The sequence below is a fragment of the Drosophila obscura genome, unplaced genomic scaffold (assembly GCF_018151105.1).
Source record: "Drosophila obscura isolate BZ-5 IFL unplaced genomic scaffold, ASM1815110v1 contig_150, whole genome shotgun sequence".
NCBI classification, from domain to species: Eukaryota; Metazoa; Arthropoda; class Insecta; order Diptera; family Drosophilidae; genus Drosophila; species Drosophila obscura.
Genome location: NW_024542736.1, coordinates 3,368,874 through 3,386,598, shown reverse-complemented (window position 1 = coordinate 3,386,598; position 17,725 = coordinate 3,368,874). Strand labels below are relative to the sequence as shown.

At 47.3% G+C, this 17,725-nt stretch overlaps 5 protein-coding genes across 15 annotated transcripts; 3 read left to right on the top strand and 2 right to left on the bottom strand.

Annotated features, from left to right (window-relative positions):
• The first annotated feature begins 70 nt into the window (after positions 1-70).
• LOC111069827 lies at positions 71-1,276 on the top strand. Its single transcript, XM_022360021.2, has 2 exons — positions 71-245; positions 345-1,276. The coding sequence occupies exons 1-2, from the start codon at positions 142-144 to the stop codon at positions 1,114-1,116; spliced, it is 876 nt and encodes a 291-aa protein (XP_022215713.2). The 5' UTR covers positions 71-141; the 3' UTR covers positions 1,117-1,276.
• Positions 1,277-1,512: 236 nt separating this feature from the next.
• LOC111069817 (UDP-xylose and UDP-N-acetylglucosamine transporter) lies at positions 1,513-2,805 on the top strand. The gene has a single exon (XM_022360013.2). The coding sequence runs from the start codon at positions 1,637-1,639 to the stop codon at positions 2,618-2,620; it is 984 nt and encodes a 327-aa protein (XP_022215705.2). The 5' UTR covers positions 1,513-1,636; the 3' UTR covers positions 2,621-2,805.
• On the bottom strand, positions 2,640-9,607 carry LOC111069740 (aminopeptidase N). 2 transcript variants are annotated; one of them, XM_022359925.2, is made up of 8 exons: positions 9,191-9,607; positions 5,781-6,514; positions 5,567-5,722; positions 4,782-5,498; positions 4,059-4,722; positions 3,800-4,005; positions 3,426-3,734; positions 2,640-3,354 (listed from the first exon to the last, which is right to left on the bottom strand). In XM_022359925.2, exons 2-8 carry the CDS (start codon positions 6,482-6,484, stop codon positions 3,120-3,122), a joined length of 2,991 nt encoding a protein of 996 aa, XP_022215617.2. In that variant the 5' UTR covers positions 6,485-6,514; positions 9,191-9,607; the 3' UTR covers positions 2,640-3,119. The 2 variants fall into 2 exon arrangements, with proteins under 2 accessions (XP_022215617.2, XP_022215623.2); XM_022359931.2 differs by having other exon boundaries at positions 9,233-9,607.
• Positions 9,408-10,683, top strand: LOC111069844 (UDP-N-acetylglucosamine transferase subunit ALG13 homolog). The gene is made up of 2 exons (XM_022360040.2): positions 9,408-9,713; positions 9,800-10,683. Exon 2 carries the CDS (start codon positions 9,925-9,927, stop codon positions 10,462-10,464), a length of 540 nt encoding a protein of 179 aa, XP_022215732.2. The 5' UTR covers positions 9,408-9,713; positions 9,800-9,924; the 3' UTR covers positions 10,465-10,683.
• LOC111069754 (V-type proton ATPase 116 kDa subunit a1) lies at positions 10,473-17,512 on the bottom strand. 10 transcript variants are annotated; one of them, XM_022359968.2, is made up of 13 exons: positions 17,423-17,512; positions 16,816-16,969; positions 16,575-16,751; positions 16,377-16,505; positions 14,386-14,486; positions 13,862-13,903; positions 13,231-13,357; positions 12,013-13,168; positions 11,735-11,952; positions 11,516-11,521; positions 11,209-11,419; positions 10,961-11,132; positions 10,473-10,891 (listed from the first exon to the last, which is right to left on the bottom strand). In XM_022359968.2, exons 2-13 carry the CDS (start codon positions 16,930-16,932, stop codon positions 10,786-10,788), a joined length of 2,562 nt encoding a protein of 853 aa, XP_022215660.1. In that variant the 5' UTR covers positions 16,933-16,969; positions 17,423-17,512; the 3' UTR covers positions 10,473-10,785. The 10 variants fall into 10 exon arrangements, with proteins under 10 accessions (XP_022215660.1, XP_022215633.1, XP_022215683.1 ...); XM_022359941.2 differs by lacking the exons at positions 13,862-13,903; positions 14,386-14,486 and adding an exon at positions 15,387-15,547; XM_022359991.2 differs by lacking the exons at positions 13,862-13,903; positions 14,386-14,486 and adding an exon at positions 15,387-15,478.
• Between the last annotated feature and the right edge of the window lie 213 nt (positions 17,513-17,725).

Here is a 17,725-nt window from a genome sequence, read left to right as displayed (position 1 = left end):
GGGTGGGTGGAATTCGCGGGTTGGCAGCTCATCTCGCGCAACAAGTTGGCAGCCACGTTGTGTGTTATCAACGACTGTGTCATCTCTAGCTGTGTTTTGATTGCAGTGCAACGCTTTTTTTTGTTGTTCAATAATTAAATAATGTCCGTCCCGGTGACTGCCCGCTGCAGCTGGACTCAAACCGCTGGAAATGAGCTCTCCAAACTGGTGCCCACACTGCTGTCCGATGACGATGTTTTTGTCAAGTAAGACAAAGGATTTCACGCCCCTAAAACTGGTTTACATATATGTATGTACAATTATTACAAGCATTACATGTATTCTTTGTATGCCTTTGTCCACAGACCCGACCTAGATGACGTTGTCAATGAGAGTCGTGCTGTCCTGTTTTCCCACAACGATGTGCCGCCACCGCCCTGTGAGCTGCGTTTTCAAATAGTTCCTCGTTTAAAAATCGCCGCCCTTACGCTCGTCTGCAGCGCGCCCAAGGTGGAACTATTTATAGGGCCATTGCAGGAGTACTGCGAAACAATCTATGGCACTTGCCTCGAGGAAGATGACGACGATATGTCTATACGCCCGTATCGCTATGATATGGAAATCGATCGTTCCGGCATAGCAGATATAAATCTCAAATTGCTCACATCGGCCAATGAAATCTGCGTCTATGGAGCCATCCTGCATGTGGCGCCGAATCCGAATGGCATTACCACACAGCTGCCGCGGCCTGTGGACATACAAAAAATCCAGGAGCTGCTCCAAACAGGTGGCACTGGCGATGGCAAAGCTAAGCCAGAGGAGAAAAGCGAAAAGTTGCAGCAGTTTATGTCCCTTATGAAGGGCTGTACCACGCCGGCGGAAACGCCAGCCACAGCTAAGAAGGAGGGTGAGGGCGAGAAACCGCCGCCGGAGCTTATGTCCCTGATAAAAGGCTGCGCCACTCATGCCGAGGCGCCAGCTAAGGTTTTTCCCTCAGATTTATCCAGCCTCCAGAAGCACATAGACAAGAAATTCGAGCAGCTGGAGCAACTTGTTACGAAAAGATTGGAGGCGTTTGAGGCTCAGCAAACGGATAAATTGAATCAAATTATTGAACTACTGCAAAGCAGGAACTGATTTCGCGAATCGAATCTATACCCATATGTAAAATTCATCTATTGTATTATTGTACAACATATCATATCATGTCTATATGTATTTCTTTTTGTACGAGCACCCTGTGGACTATTGGTGCAATTGTTTCGAATGTGATTAAACGAAATTTTTATTTCCATGACTAAATGTACCTACGACTATGGATTTGAACTCCACTTCGACTGGATGCACCCTGTTTCAGTACAAATGGCTCTTCTTATCATCGTTCAGAAGATTAACTGTTTCTAGGTGAATGAATTACATTTAACTTTGTTTTGTTTTGCTTACAATTTTCATAATGGCGCTTATCGCTGTCAGCTGTTCTAGAGATGGTAGACTATCGATACCTGTTGCCCTTTGTTTTGGTCGAAACCTATTGGCTTAACGAATTCATCATAATGACCAAGATCAACCAGAACCCTGAGTCAAGGCCAACTGGTACCTTGATGGTGTTATATTCACCGGTTTATTTTATTCCTAGTTTTGCGTTGATAGCATAAAGATGCAAATAAGTCGCCGGTGTGTTCTGGCCATGGGCGGCGTACTTGTAGGCTGCTGCAGCGGCGTAGTATTTCTGGAGCTGCTGGTGAAACTCGATCCGGGCATTGGGAACCTCGTCACCGCGGCCCAGTTCGCGTTCATAGCCCTGGAAGGGTTCATCTTTACATCCCGGCTAGGACTGGCTCAAAGGAAAATCAGCCTGCGGGACTATGCTCTGCTGGTGGCGATGTTCTTTCTGACGAGTGTGTGCAATAACTATGTGTTCGAGTTCAATGTGTCCATGACGCTGCATATGATCATACGTGGAGGCTCGCTCATATCCAACATGTGCTTGGGCACCATAATACTCAAGCAAACGTATCGGATGGGCCAGTATATATCGGTCATTATGATTAGCGTGGGTATCTTCATTTGCACGTACTTCTCCAGTCGGGATTTGCCCGTCCACAGCGCCACGGAGGCAGACGTATGGCGTTGGCTCGTGGGTGTAATGCTGCTGGTGCTGGCCCTCTTCGTCTCCTCGTACATGGGCATCACCCAGGAGCTGCTCTATCGGCGACATGGCAAATGTGCCCGCGAAGCCCTGTACTACACCCACCTGTTGCCACTGCCCGCCTTTCTCCTCATGCACGACAACATATCAGACCATTGGCGGCTGGCCTGCGCGGGTGAAGCCTTCGCACTGCCTCTGCTGGGCGTGTCGGTGCCACTGATTTTGCTCTATCTGCTGGGCAACGTGCTCACGCAGCATATGTGCATCAGTTCGGTGTATGCCTTGACGACGGAATGCAGCTCCCTCACCGTAACACTGATCATAACCCTGCGCAAGTTCATTTCGTTGGTGTTTTCGATCGTCTACTTCCGCAATCCCTTTACGGTGTACCACTGGCTAGGCACAGTGATGGTGTTTGTGGGCACACTTATGTTCGCCGATGTCCTCAGACTGCCAGGCAGCCGGAGAGCTCAGCCTGTGAAACGTGACTGATGTGATGTGACTTTGACAATCCATTTGCATTCCATTTAATTCGATTTACATTTAAGTACAAGTACGGGTAAATACGGGTAGAGTTAAAACTAAACAAAATTATTATTATTACAAGACTTTCATAATTGTAATTTACGAAATGAACAAAGTACGAGCATACATTAAAAAGTACAAGAAACCATCGATACGATACGAGGCAAGCGCTTCAGCTTCAGCATTGGACGGACGGGGAGGCCGTCGCTTTTGTTTCCCCTATATTTCTTTTGTTGTTGTTGTTGATCTGTCTGCCAAAGGCCGAAGGGTTCGTTCCCCTTTGGCGAAACTCAAAACAGTAAAACACTCGAGATACATACATAAATATAAATACTAAATATAAATGCATTGGCTGCCCAAGACAAGAACTTAAGGGTTAAAAAATGATAATAATGCAGTTGCAGTTGCAAAATGTATTCTAATACTGCTGCAGCATTGATCCAGCCAAGGCTGCCAAGGCTCCTGCTTACGCTCCTCCCCGCTGTGTCTCTATCTTCAGCCACTCGACAATCGACTTGTAGTTGCGGTTCATCCAGTCCACGCTGGTCTCCACCTGTTCGACGATCTGCCGGATGGGTCTGTCGTAGTCCCAGTGCGCATCCTTCACAAAGTCCTCGAATTCGGCCAACTGGAACTTGGAATTCATGCGCTTCGTGGCAAACTTTAGCATTGTGTGTATGTTTGATATCTGGGATCCCATGCTGGAACGAACAAAAATGTAGTATAAGTCTGCAGTGGCACTCTGGGCACTTGGTGGTGTTGATCTCCTTACTAGGTGTTGATCTCTTGCCAGTTATTGCGTAGGAAATCAAAGGCTATCTGCTGGCCCACCACCGTACTGGAGACGGCAGCAAACACCCGAAAGACATCCTGCTTGCGTATGTGCTGGCCGGCAATGCCACGTCGCAGATAGCGATAGAGCAGCCAGGGCTCCTTGGAGCACCCGAGCGCACTCAGCAGCAGCTCCTTCTCCGCCGGTATGCTGGTCTTCAGATACCGCTCGAAGGCAAAGTCCCATTCGTATTCGGTGCCATATTGTATGGCCGAACAGTAGACAACACCACGCAGATTGGGTCCAATTCTGTGCAGAAGGAATTTCATTAATTATGCGTTCGTTCCGCTGGTTTAGTTGCGGCTTTTGCTTACGGATTGTTGGCATCGGGATTGGGCGACTGCACCCAGTTTTGGAAATGCCTATTGCTCTCGGAGATGCACTCCTGATGCCCCAAATGGCAGGCCATATTCAGAATCTCGGCACGTTTCAATAGCAGCAATATGTCCTCGCTTTCCCGCTGCGAATCCTTGAATCCCACCTCATCGTAGACCTTTCGCAGTTGCTTCAGCAGATAGTTCTAATAGAAGATTGATTAATGATTAACCCCTGGAGGCGATGTGCAGCCCATACCTTGAGCAGATCGTAGTCACCGGAGTTGACAAACATGGAATCAATAAAATTGAAATTCGTGATGGCCGCCTTCCACGGCACATGGCCTGTCTCGTGGGCGAGGTAGCGGGTGAGATTCATGGCCGTGCCATACGACAGATACGAGCCACGTGCCAGATTCAGTACATCGTCAATTAGTTGGGCCCGATTGGCCGGAGCAATCTCCTCAAAGTGCTTGGCATCCATCAGATGCTCGGTCACCGCGCGCCAATTGTCCAGATCGTAGTTGACGCGATAGTAGCCCGTCTGCTGGATGTTGAAGATGAACCACTTGGCGGTGGACAGATTACGATTCTCCAGCTCGTACAGCTTTGTGCGCGGTATCCAGGTGGTGGGGCGGGTGTTGTCAAAATTCAATTCCGAGGCGGTGGTAAAGGTCACTGGGATCCACCAGAGCAGGCCCTCATCCTCCTTCGTGGTGTTGGTGTAGACGAAACGCACTTGCTCCAGACGTATGGCATTCGAGTTGGGATGCCGCGAGATCTTCACCACCGGATAGCCCACCTGCAGCGTCCACGTGTCCATGATTTCCTTGACACTGGTGCTGTGATCCAGCAGCCCCGAGGATTTCGCTTCGTTCGTTAGGAAACGCCAGAGATCGTCCTGCGTGGCCGAGTTGTACGCCCTGCCAAGTGAATGGAGTTGAGGAGGAGCAGAATTCGTTTAAAGGGATTCTTCACTTACATCTCCTGCAGATACTTGCTGAGTCCGCGACGGAACACTGGATTGGTCAGAAAGTGAGCCATCATGCGTATGATGGCCGATCCCTTGGCATACGAAATGCGATCGAATATCTCGGATATCTCCTGCGGATTGAACACCTGATGGGAGATCTTGTGCGATGTGGAGAGCGCATCCAGCTGGAACACCGTCTGCAGCTCATTGACCACAAACTGATCGAGCTGCTTCCACTCGGGGGCCACAGCATCCGCCGTAATGTACTCCATATAGCTGGCGAATCCCTCATTCAGCCAGATATCGGACCACCAGCTGGGCGTCACCAAATTTCCGAACCACTGATGGGCCAACTCGTGGCCCACCACCGAGGCCACACGCTGCTTGTTGTTGGCCGTTGCCACGCCCGGATCGTACAGCATCGTTGTCTCCCGGAAGGTAATCAGACCCCAGTTCTCCATGGCGCCCGCCTGGAACTCGGGCAGGGCGATCATGTCGATCTTTGGCAGCGGGAATGTCACATTGAAGAACTCCTGCAGAAAGTTGAGTATCTTGGGGGCCACACTCAATGCATATTCCGCCGACTTGATGGCATCGGCCCTGGCCCACACCGAGATGTTGCCCGAGGAGATGTGCGAAAAGTCGGTTATGGCATAGGCCACCAGATATGTGGACATGGGCAGCGACTCGGCAAAGTGATCCCACACATAGCTGGGAATGGTTTCGCTGTGGAGGCACAAGGGAGGAGCAGCATTAGAGGGTATCTGCTAGAAGGTGCTCCCTTTTATGCTTACTGATTATTGCTGGACACAATGGGCATGTTGGAGACAGTGGTCATGTTGCGTGGTCGTGCAATGTGCAGCGTAAAGTTGGCCTTTAGCGCTGGCTCATCGAAGCAGGGAAAGGCGCGTCGGGCATCCGTCGCCTGGAACTGTGTGGAGGCGACCCACCTGGAAGAGGAACCCCTCAACTGAACAGAGGAAACTTCGCTGCAGGGCTGGAACTCACCTCGTTTCGTTGCGCACCTCATAGGAGCTGCGATAGAATCCCTGCAGGTAGTCCTGAATGATGCCATCGAAGCGCAGATGCACCACATACTCGGCGCCCCGCAGCAGCTTGTCATACAGCTCGATCACAAAGAACTGCTTGGCCCCCACCAGATACTGTTTGTGGATGCGCAGACTGTCCTTGTCCAGCTGCTCCTTGGCCAGCAGCCGGTAGACGGCGGCATCGCTGCGCGAGATATTCAGCTCCTCGGCGTGCATGGTGATGTTGTAGCAATCCTCCAGCACTCGTATGCGGATCTGCACGGTGCCGGCAAAGCTAAAGTTGCCGCTCAGCTGCGGCACAAGTGTGATGTTGTACTTCAGCGGCTGTATGGAGCGGGGCAGGCGCACATCGCGATCGTACTTGGGCTGGCCATCGCTGTGGCCGTGGCGCTGCTTGTGCCGCTGATGGACACTGGTGCAGACAATGTCGTCGCCCTCGCCGGGCGACAGTTGGTCGCATGTGGCAAAGTTGTACACAATCAGGCCCACGGCGAGCAGCGTGCACAGGAAAAAGGAGACCAGGAGCACGGCTGTAGTCAGGGACAGGCTGTAGCGTCGGCCCACACGCGAGAAGCTGGTCGTTGTGGTGGTTGGGGCGGCTGTGCTGCCCGAACGGTTCTCCATGCTGAGATTCTCGTGCAGCGGCATCTCCTTGACGACCATCTCGAGTAGTGGTTGGCTATCCAATCGATTCTGCAAAAACAGGAACAGGAAGAAGCTATCGATTAGTAATCAGGATCTGGGTACACCACTTCCACTTCCACTTCCTGCTGGTTTGTGGTGTGTGGTGGCAGGTAATGTGATATCCAGCTGCAGGTTGGCTGCAATCACGGCAGTACACACAGTATTATTCTCTCCACTTAAGTGGTTTCTCTCTCTCCCTCTGGCTCTGTGTCATGTGTCACTGCCGATCAAATTGTGCATCTCAACCCCATTTGCGGCTGGCAAAAGGAAGCGAAGCGAAGCCAAAGGAAAAGGGTTGCCCGCACCACTGCAGTTCTGTGGGGTAAGTAATCGTTTAGTTAACAAAACCTGCGGGAGGAGTGGCCAAGCCAAGTACGTAACGCTGCCATTAGCTCATCCCAGAGACTGCTGCTGCTGCTTCTGGTGTATAATTAACAGCGGCTAACAACAAATCATTCCATTCATTGTTCGTGTAATATTCGTAGAGACAATCCCTCTGCCAGACAGACAGATAAACATGTATATTCAACTGCCTTTTGTTGGCCCCCCCACACACACACCACACTTATGTCAGGCAATGGGTTTTTTTTTCGTTAAACCCAGAAAGCTTAACGCTATAAAGATCTACATAGATCTGGTCAGGCGTGCATTGGCATTCGCCACAAGGTGTTTCCCCTCAACGTCATTTACTCACTTGATATTTCCCCACTGAGAAATTTTGCTGGCAACTTGTTCCAAACTGGTCCACGAAAGAAATTACAATAATAATAATTGACTTGGCTTAGGTATTATGCGTGGGTTATTCCTAATACGAATACGTGGTGTGGTCAAGCGTTTTTACCCTTATCAATAAGCTTGTCAGCAGACCTAGGGGATCATCAAGCTATGTACATTCTGTTCTAAGAAATAAAAACAGATTAAGACTTTAAGAAGCCACAAAATTCCAGGAAAATCCATCCAAAAACTTTAAAATCAAATTGAATTTATGCTCGAGACGCACAAGCGAATGCTTCAAGAGAGAAACAGAATCTAGTAATCCCTTTTGGATGATTTAAAGCCATGGCAAACACTCATAGTCCCACAAAATAAGTACTTTATTGTCGTACTATCTTAAAAATGTCAATCACCCTGGGTGGTGGTGGGTGTGACCTTTCATCTGCAATTTTGCGAGCTTGCGATTACGGGCGCTCAAGTATGGGGGACAACAGAACAGAACGGAATGTCCGAACTCCCGACGTCATTATCAATTGGCAAAAGTTTGAGAATAAATTGAGGAGCGCAACAACAGCGCCATAAATCAGCTTATACGAACGAGTCAGAGAGGAGCAGAGCAGAGCAGAGCAGAGCATTCATTCAAATATGTCCGCCCCGACTAATTGAGTTATGACATTAATTTGATCAGCCACTTCTGCTGCTCTGCTCCCCAGCTGCTGCCCCATCTCTGATGCTGCTTCTCCTGCTGTTACTGTTTTTTTTTTTTTTTTTTTTTTTTTTGCAAATTACTGCAATTAAACGCCGACAACTAGTACAGAAGTCAATCCCCCTGACCCGATGCTGACACGATGTCTGACCTTCATGAATATAAGGCTGCAAACGATATGACGCCCATGGGGGGTGGTGGTAGGTTGATGGAGGGGATGTGTCGGGTGTGTGGACTGACTGACTCCCGCTGGGGATCCAATTTATGGCTATATTTCATTGATAAACTGCGTACAAGCCGATGGCGAAGCAATGATGATGTAGCCATATGGCCATAGATATACTTTGCAGTCAATTAATTAATACAAGGACATGGATGCCGTAGCGCCTTTGCGTCTGGCAGCAAGAGAGAGAATGTTAATCACATTGGCGAGAGACAGAGAGTGTGGTCCGTTTCACCGGCTGAAATGACATGTAAATATTGCTTCCATCTCTCTCTCTCTCTCCTGCTCACACCCACGATTAAGACATTAAAACAAATTTAATCGCTCAACGGTGTTCTTCTCCTCTCCCAGCATCAGCAGCAGCAGCAGCATTAAACAGACACCAATACCAATAAAGACAGAATTTATTGGGCGATGAGTGATTTCTGGCGCTTGTGTGGGAGGGGGGCATGCATGGGTGTGTGTGTGTGTGCTTTAGCAAGTGGTGGGGTTGGACGGCTGGACACAAATGAAGAACTGATCTCGGGTTGGGCCGCTTGAATAATTTGCACTTCTGCTCTAATTGGATTTCGGCAGTACCTTGATTATTTCTACAAATTTGTATATGCAGAATATTATCTTTTTCTGTTTTCAAAAAATATTTGCGATCATAAAAAGACGAGCCGCCCGCCAAGGAAAGTTTTTTGCTATAATTTATGGATCCTGCGTAAAAGCATAATTAGAATAAAAGAACGAGGAAGAGCAAGAGAGGAGAGCAAGTGCGCTCTGTACTCTGGCCAACTGTAAATATCATTTAATCGTTTCCAGATGCCGCCAAGTGAAGCGCAAATCCACCAGCAAACAAACGGCAAATAAAATAAACAAACTTGAAAGTGTGCAGAAATAAAAATGAAATTAAATGAAGTGTTGATTAGTCAATTACTTTCTCACACACGGACCCACGCACATAGCATTTGACTACACACACACACACACACCATTGCACACGCACAGCCGTCGAAGAGCAAGAGCAAGTAAGCAACGTGAGAATAATTCAATTTACCGTTTGGCCCTTGACTGGATTCGTTTGTTTACTCTTTCACACCTTTACTGTTATGCTGGAGACGACGACGACACCCACGAAAAAGTGCAGTAAATCGCATTTGAGTGTGGTCACCCACACATGAAAACCACAAACACAATTACACTGGCAAGAGCAAGTTTACATATGTATGTACGTGCATATATTCGACTATGTATATATAGGCGTAGTGTAGTAGGCCAAACTTTTGCAGGCGCACGTTGTCGTGTGATAATTGAATAAAATCTTAAAAAATCACACACTTCCTCAGCACTTGTGCGCCGGCGTGCTAAGCTTGCAATTTTTCCAAGACCACGACGACGAAACACCGTTATATGTACCGAGCAGCCGAACACAACAACCGTTAAGCTCAACGGCTGAGAACAAACAGAACAGAAAAGAGCGGTTTTATCGATAAAATATACTTTCGACGGTCAAAATAGATCGCGAAGCTCTTGAGAAATTATGTATGTGTGGGTATCAATGTGAGCGTAACAAGAATCGAGTAAATATATTTTTAGAAAAATAATCAATATAATAAATTAATGTCTTTAATTTGTTATTGCGTGTTTTTTGGAATTTACATAAAAGTAACGGTTGATTTAATCGGAAAGCTTAAAAAGCCCCAGCTCCAGTGAATGGCAAAGCGACGAAGAAGAACGATAACTGAAAGCAGCTGTTACAATAATTCCCATCTCTAAAGCAAAACTTGTTAAATGCATTTAAAAACCGTTTATGTGACTGTTGGCACCACAAGATTCGATGCCCTCATCAATGCCATAACGTCGGAGTCGGCTCTAAAGTCCCTGCAGCAGCGGCAGTGCCGAAAACTCATCCTGCAGCATGGCAATTCCGAGCCGGTGCCAGTGGCGGAGTCTGGACTGATAAGCCAGAAATACGGCATCCAATTGGAGCAGTACACGTTTCGACCCAATATAGAGGATATTAAGGCATCCGATTTGATCATTGGCCATGCCGGCGCCGGCACCTGCATGGATATATTGTCCAACGGCAAGGCCGGACTTATTGTGGTAAACGACGAGCTTATGGACAACCATCAGCAGGAATTGGCCACGCAGCTGGCTTCCGAGCAGTACCTCTACACCTGCAAACCCAGCCAGTTGGCCGTGCAACTGGCCAGCCTAGACTTTGCGTCTCTCAGAGCCTACGAGTCGGCCAACGAGAATATGCTGAAATTTGTGAATGCTCTGGACGAACTGATGGCCAAGCGATGGACACATTCCGCCACCAAATAGTGCCTGTTTTTGGTGCTGACCCCTTAAGCGGGCGCTATGCTATTTATTTATGAGTAGATATAATAAGCACGGCAGACGACGAACTACATGAAACATTAATCGATTATGTACTAACATTAAACACACGTGCTTGGGACTTGGGGGGCTATAGATACGTAAATTCTCGATTATTGAACATTAAAGCGAACAGCGTACATAATTTACGTTTTGTTAAATTCCATTTAAATAGATCAGCTTATGTGGATAGTTATTTATATAACTCAATGAGACTCTCAGCATGCTTTGGTTATCGCTGTTGCTGCTTCCTTTGCGCGGGATCCTCTACTCGGCCTCGGTTGCAGCAGATCCGTTCTCAATGATGGCATCAAAGGAGAATGGCTGGAAAGCATAGCCCTGACCCTTGTAGAACTTGCTCTGGAACTCGACCCTGCGAATGGATTGAAAATATGGACAAGTAGAGGTCTCTTTGATTTTGGGAAGCGCCACTCAAACCCACCAGTGCAGACGCAGTGTGTGCAAGAACGCCGACAAGCCCTCCATTAGCACCAGAATGCCCACAGTGAGTATGGCCCAGAAGGCAAACACACAGGTCAATATGACGCCGCCGAACCAGCCCTCCTGCTTCAGACCAATGGACAACACCATGGTCCACAAGACCTCGGCCAGCTCTGTGGGATGGGAAGCGAAAGAACATTTCACATTAGTCGGAGCAATCTTCTTTTAGATTTAGAATTAAATACTTACGTGCATGGGCCAGGGAGAGCGCCCACAAACGCAAATAGGAGGCGGTGTGAGAGACGGAACCCAGGACATATTCGATGGTGTGTATGCTCTGGTGTATGAATATTTCCGACATCTCCTCCTCCTCCTCGTGCGGACCGCCGCCACCATTTGGTCCGCCATTGGACACGCCACCAACCTCCGCATCGGATGAGGCCCCAGCAATGGGCTGAACCTGTGCCAAAGTGAAAGAAGAAAAGTCTGCGATTAGAGAACTGCTGTGGGGAAATCACACAACAACACACAAGGGACACACTACGACACGACTAACCTCTTCCTTTATTTGTATTTGGTTTGGAATTTACGTGTGGTTTTTGTTTTGTTTAGTGGTTTGGTTTGGTGTGGATTGTGTGTGTGTGTTCAATGGGAGGACAGAGCACACAATAAACGAAAAGCGGTTAGTATATAATTGGAGTCTGGAGTGCCATGTGGGGAGTGATGTTGTGATGTCTTGGGTGAACGATTGAGCGCACACGATCGATCTACTTACGTTGGCCAATTTGCGTGCCTGCATGATCAGCATGGGTTTGGCCAGCAGCATGATGGGAATACAGCCGACGGCCAGCACGACGAACAGCACTTGGACAAAATGCTGGCCCCAGAACATGTACAGCTCGCAGCCCTCTGGCGCAGGCTTGGGTGTGTTGAACAGCACCATGTCGATGAATGTGATCAGTATAGAGGGCGCACAGGCTTCCGAGTAGGGCTCTGCAGGAGGAATTGTTACTTAATTAGACAACAAATTAATCCTTTTGGATTGAAACTCACTCTCATTGGTGGCCGCAAACTTAATCCATTTGATGAACATCAGCAGTACCATGTAGAAGAAGAGCAGCAGAAGGAATGCCAACTGGGGAATGAACTCGTAGATCATGGAGATCCTGTTGCGGAAATAGGTGTGATTGTGCCAGCTCATGACAACGCCAAAGATCATGTGTGTCACACCGAATATAATCGATATCTTCATCTTGTAGGCATTGTGGAAGATGATCTTATTGGAGCCCGCCACCTGCCAAATCGGATCCATGCCAAACGGATACGGCGAGCCCTCGTAATCCTCCTTGGGACTGAGCTGCAGATACTTGTTCTCCATCACCGTTGACTTGTTGTACGACATCTGCCAGTGGGAGCCAAAGATGTTCAGCGACTTGGAGAATATATCGTTGTAGATCAGGCCCGTGTACATGGAGAAAACGCCCATCAGGAAGATGATGTAGCGACCGCCAAAGAATATATTCCATATCTCGTTGTCCGTCTTCTGGGCGGCCAGCCCCTTCTCCTTGCGTATCATCCAAAGGCCAAACAATGCCATTATGGCACCGTGGCCCAAATCACCGAACATCACGGCAAACAGAAAGGGGAACGTGATGATCGTGTATGGAGCCGGATTCATTTCCCTGTAGCTGGCCACGCCATACGCATCGATCAGGGCCTGAAAGGCCTTCGTGAACTTGTTCGTCCGATTATAGGTGGGCGGATTCTCGAACGTTTGCATTCGATTGAGAATCGGCGGCACCGACGAGCCCGATCGCTCTGTGCCACGCCGCAGGGCCAGCTGAATGATCTCGAAATCCAGCAGCGGCACCCAGCACTCAGCAATCAGACACTTCTGTGTCACATCCAGATTGAAGAGATTCAGCGTATGGTAGATGGCCTTGATCTTGCGCACCTTCACGAACCAATTCTTCAGGTTCTTGGCGGCCGCAACCAGCACACGATGGCGATGATCTTGCGTCTGGCCCAGCACCGTGTTGAGATCCTCAATGCGCGTCATCACACCCATGGCCATTTCACGGCGATCGGCCGGGGCCTCGGGGCACGGATACAGTGTGGCACGGAAGCCCTCGCAGATCTTCTTGACGCGCGTCTTCAACTGATCGCCCTGGAAGAAGATGATGAACACCGACTTGTGCACCTGATCGCCCTGTAAAAATAGATCAAGAGAAGTTTAATAATGGTTTGAGGTCTCTCAATCGATTGGCCTACATTTGTGGGATCCTCCAGCGGTGTCTCAATCATGGCCTGGCGCAGGAACACATTGCCTCGACAGGCGCGCCACAGCATCCGCTCGAAGGCCGGCAAACGTTCGCGCAGTATAACGCCAGCCACAAAGCTAAAGGAGAACACAGATTAGATACGGATCTTCCATACGTGTGGGCGGGACATTCAACAGAGAGACATTCCGGTTATTTACGACAAAAAAAGGAAAACTAAACTCTCAAGCACAAAAGTTACCAATGGAGAGCGCAGGCGCGTGTGGGCGCGCAGCACGAGCAAGGAGGAGTAGTAGGAGGAGGAGCAGGAGGAGCATGGAATGAGCAGATCGAGAAACGGCAAAGGATCTTTCTTCTTGGAAGGGTGGACAGGTAAAACGTTAGCACATTGTATGGGGATCGGATTTCGGATGGGGATGCAGTGCAGGTGCGTGTGCGTACGAGCGAAGCTAATGACTAATGGTCTCTATATACAGCTGATACGGCAGAATCGACCGATTGATCGATACAAATACAAGTGGATGAGCGAGCGCTTTGGTTTGATCGATTGAGAATGAGGCGGCGGCAGTATTATTGATTGATTGATTCCTAAACTAATTCGGCTGTTTGGGCAGGGTACCAACCATGGAAGATAATCCTCACGTTCATTCGATTTTTCCATGAAACTAAATATTTTGGAACCCAATGGTTTTTGTTTTTTGTTTGTTTGGACATTTGGAAAACGTTTTTTGTGTGGGGGAAGAGAGGAAGCAAAGAAGAGAAGGACGTTTGTTTTAGTTGTTGTTTGTTTCTTTCTTCTACACAGAAAATTATTGCTTGAAACCAGACTCCCTCCCATCCATGCGATTGGCGCTGTTCTTTAGACATTTAGACATTGATTGTGGGCTTCAGTTCGTTTTGGTTTTTGTTAAGGCGCGGCTGCGGCGGCGGCGGCTGATTGATTTCTCAGTTAGTTTTTGTTTTGTTTCTTGGCATTGGCGGCGGCAGTAAGCAATAATTTTGTGTGGCATTTGTTGAGTTCATTTAAAGTTAAATGGTTATATGTATAATATATATATATTGTTGTAGTAGAACACATTTCTTCAGGCCGATTTGGTGGAATGTGTGTGTGTGTGTGTTCTGTGCCTGCCGAATGCTGGATACGTACCCAAGCTGAACGGGGCCCATGGAAGCACCAGCGGTGCGCGCCTCATCGGTAATAAGGGCGCGCGTCATCGACTCGGTGGTTTGGTTCACACCGCCTTCTTGCTAGAAATTCAGTTTTCAAAATTGATTTCGATCTTTGGTTGGTTTTCGGCTAAGCATTTTACATAAGCTAAGCTAAGCTAAGATACGACTTATGGTTAGTTTAGTAGCTCGCTGGTTAGTCAAGAACCGCCTCCAAATTAGGAATTCAAACGAGTCGTTCTGTGTGGATATGTGTGTGGATTGGAGGACAGGAGGTGGGGAGGATGGGAATAGTTGAGTTTTGATAGCCGAGTGGAGAGAATGGAAACCGACACCACAGCAAACATTATGTAGATTATTTGCTTTACGAGATTATATTTAAATTCGATAGCCACAGCCTATCGACACCGGAGCAAACATTTCGATAGACAGTTATTGATGGGACTAACACACATACATACACGCAAACACATACTTATGTACATATATGCAAAATACTTTTTAACTGTACAAATGCAGATAACACCCTGGTGGGAGAGGGTAATAAGCGACACAACAAAAAAAAAAAACAACGACGGACACCGTCGTTTAAGATACCCTGGCAGACCGATAATGGAAAGTTTTCAGTTTCTTTAAGCAAAGAAATTCGTTTAAATGTGATGGAGGATCTACAAAACAAGGGCCTGAGTCTTTGAAACAGACAAACGGACGCATAGAATAGATTCGAGAATAAGTTTACTTAAGACAATGCAAACCTCTAATATGAATAGTAGCACCGTCTGGCAAGGGTATCCTAACATAGAACAACCGAGGAGCAGGAGGAGCAGGAGAGCTAGCAAGATTCGAGTTTTTGGCCCTGAGTTTAGTTTTCCCATTGTTGTTGTTGGTTGTGTTTGGTGTTTGTTTGGTTGTTGCTGCTGCTGTTGTTGTTGTTGTTTGTTGTTGTTGGTTGGGATGTTTTCCGAAAACAGCAATATTTACCCAAGTTTTAAATTTTGGCCCGGCTGGCTGGCACGCACCGCCTCCTCGCCCAGCAGCTGCGCCTGCTCATCCTCGTTCTGATTGTCGGACATCTGCAGAAGGCGCCGATATTTGTTGGATGAATGTGTGGGAGCACTCGACTTGTACACCGTGGGCACCGACTGGCAACACAACCGGGCAGTACGACAGGGGGGGTGGTGTGTGTCGTGTTCGTATTCGTATGTGTGTGTTGTATTTTTTTGTGGGTTGGTTTTTGTTTTTGGTCAAGGTGTGGGATATATTGATTGATTGATTGATATGGAAAAACAAAATGTAAAAAACGAATCATATAATAACCGAAAATAGCAAAAAATAATCATAAAATTAATACTAAACAATAAGGGTGTGGGGGTTTGGGGTTTGGGTGGGTCCTGGCATATACAGATAAGTAATATATACACATGTATATAGAGATTTAGAAAGCATTTCGAGGCATAGAATAGAAACAAATAACCATAAACTGATATCTAACGCACACGGGAATACAAAACAATTACAGGTGTATATTGTACAAAAAATCAAACAAAAGGGGGTAAGCACATATCATTTGGGGGCAGAAATTGTGCCGCAAAAAAGGAACATCTGAGGGATGTGCCACGAGCTGTGTGTTTGTTGTGTGTTTGTCTTGTGTTCAGAATTAAAGTTTTTGGATTTGGATTGGGCTGGAGCTGGACTCAACCGGGTGTTGTTTGGGTGGGGAATAGTATAGAGAGATTGCTTATGAAACTAGAAACCAGAGGCTGCTGTCACACTTGTGTTGTCGGTGCAGGTTCTCGGGTTATTGTTATTGCTTAGAAAAGTTGGTTAGTTTTTTGTTTTTGTTTTTTTGGTACTCTTGAGCCATATGTTAATTGGAAATTAGCAATTGTCCAGCGACTGGGACTGGTTTATTTTTTTTTTTAGTGCCAACCTCCGCCACGTACTAGTGCAGCTGCAAAACCGCATGCTTACCTCGTCGAAGAAGACCTGAGTCTTGCGCAGAATATGCTTCAGTTCGGTCAGCTCCAGAAAGTTGCGCTTCAATGCCTCCGCATTCTGGTTGACTTCCCTCAGCTCGTTCTCCAGTTTCTCAAAGGTGGCCTGTAGAAACCAGATGGCAGGGAAGCCGTAGAAATCCATGCCCATGCCCAAACTGACACTAAAACTCACCTCCAGGTCGATCATTTCACGGGGCTGTGGTGCCTCGGGACTCTCGCCCGTGTCGAGCATGGGTATGCCATCCTTATTGATCTCCTTCTCCAAGTAGCGCAGCTTACGCTCCATCTCATCGCAGCGGCGTACCTCGTTGACGAACTTGCGCTGGAAGGCGTTCACATCGGGATTGAGCTGAAAGGGGAGTATGCACATAGATTCAAGTGTTGCTCTGGCCATAACCGGAGGTGGTACTCACATCACGGAACTGCACCAGGCCTAGTTCGCCCAGCTCCGATACGCACGCGTAGGCAGCCTCACTTTGTAGGAAGAGCTGGCACAAAGCCATCTCCTCGCTACGGAACAACGAACCCATCTTTGCAGCCTCAAAATCAACGCCTGATTACCGATTTCTGCGAATTACATATACATAAATGCGTAAATTGAATGAATCATCATCATACGAGCAGTTTGAAGTTCAACCGGGACTCATTGCTTCGCTGGCTATCTTAAATTACAAGAATAGTGCCTGCTCATTGTGGTTTTTTAATTTTCGTTGTGGTTCGTAATACTGATTTGATTATCGTGAGAGTGGGGGGCGAGACGAGACACCGACACTTGTTCTTGTCCAGATGTCTGCATAATCAGTCCACTGCCTCTATACTATAGATTCGATTTCTATACCCCATACACATATTGATTTTTCGCTGGCTGCAGACAAAAAGAAAGTGCTACGTTGTACCCCGCACTCACATTATATCCGCCACTTTATGTGTCACATATACACTTTATTCTTTCACTATCTAGCGAGCACTTTACTTGCAAGTCATCTAGGTATATTACTGTTACATGGAATAATTAATTACCTATTGTTTTTTAATATAAATAAATAAATTTCTGCACAACTGTCAAACCAGCGAGGGCACTATTGATGGTATCGATGTTTTGCTGCTATCCGCTACTATCGGCGGTTTTGCGACTATCATGATAGTATCGAGCTACGGTCGTTGCGCTTTTGATATGTTTGGATTGGTATTTTTTTGATTTCGATATTCCGTTTAATATTAATAGCTAGCTGGGACACTCAGCCCTAAACAAATAATTTTATCCGATAGATACATACATTTTCTACAAGATTGGCAAGTTTTCAGAAGTCCTTTTTATTGGAT

Coding starts and splice junctions, on each gene's coding strand:
- LOC111069827 (XM_022360021.2), top strand. CDS start 142: ATGTCCGTCCCGGTGACTGCCCGCTGCAGCTGGACTCAAACCGCTGGA. Junction 246..344: donor GATGACGATGTTTTTGTCAA/GTAAGACAAAGG, acceptor CTTTGTCCACAG/ACCCGACCTAGATGACGTTG.
- LOC111069817 (XM_022360013.2), top strand. CDS start 1,637: ATGCAAATAAGTCGCCGGTGTGTTCTGGCCATGGGCGGCGTACTTGTA.
- LOC111069740 (XM_022359925.2), bottom strand. CDS start 6,484: ATGGTCGTCAAGGAGATGCCGCTGCACGAGAATCTCAGCATGGAGAAC. Junction 5,723..5,780: donor GAGGTGCGCAACGAAACGAG/GTGAGTTCCAGC, acceptor TTCCTCTTCCAG/GTGGGTCGCCTCCACACAGT. Junction 3,735..3,799: donor AATCCCGATGCCAACAATCC/GTAAGCAAAAGC, acceptor CCTTCTGCACAG/AATTGGACCCAATCTGCGTG.
- LOC111069844 (XM_022360040.2), top strand. CDS start 9,925: ATGCATTTAAAAACCGTTTATGTGACTGTTGGCACCACAAGATTCGAT.
- LOC111069754 (XM_022359941.2), bottom strand. CDS start 16,932: ATGGGTTCGTTGTTCCGTAGCGAGGAGATGGCTTTGTGCCAGCTCTTC. Junction 13,358..15,386: donor GGCCAAAATTTAAAACTTGG/GTAAATATTGCT, acceptor GTTCTCCTTTAG/CTTTGTGGCTGGCGTTATAC. Junction 13,169..13,230: donor CGCTGGAGGATCCCACAAAT/GTAGGCCAATCG, acceptor CTATTTTTACAG/GGCGATCAGGTGCACAAGTC.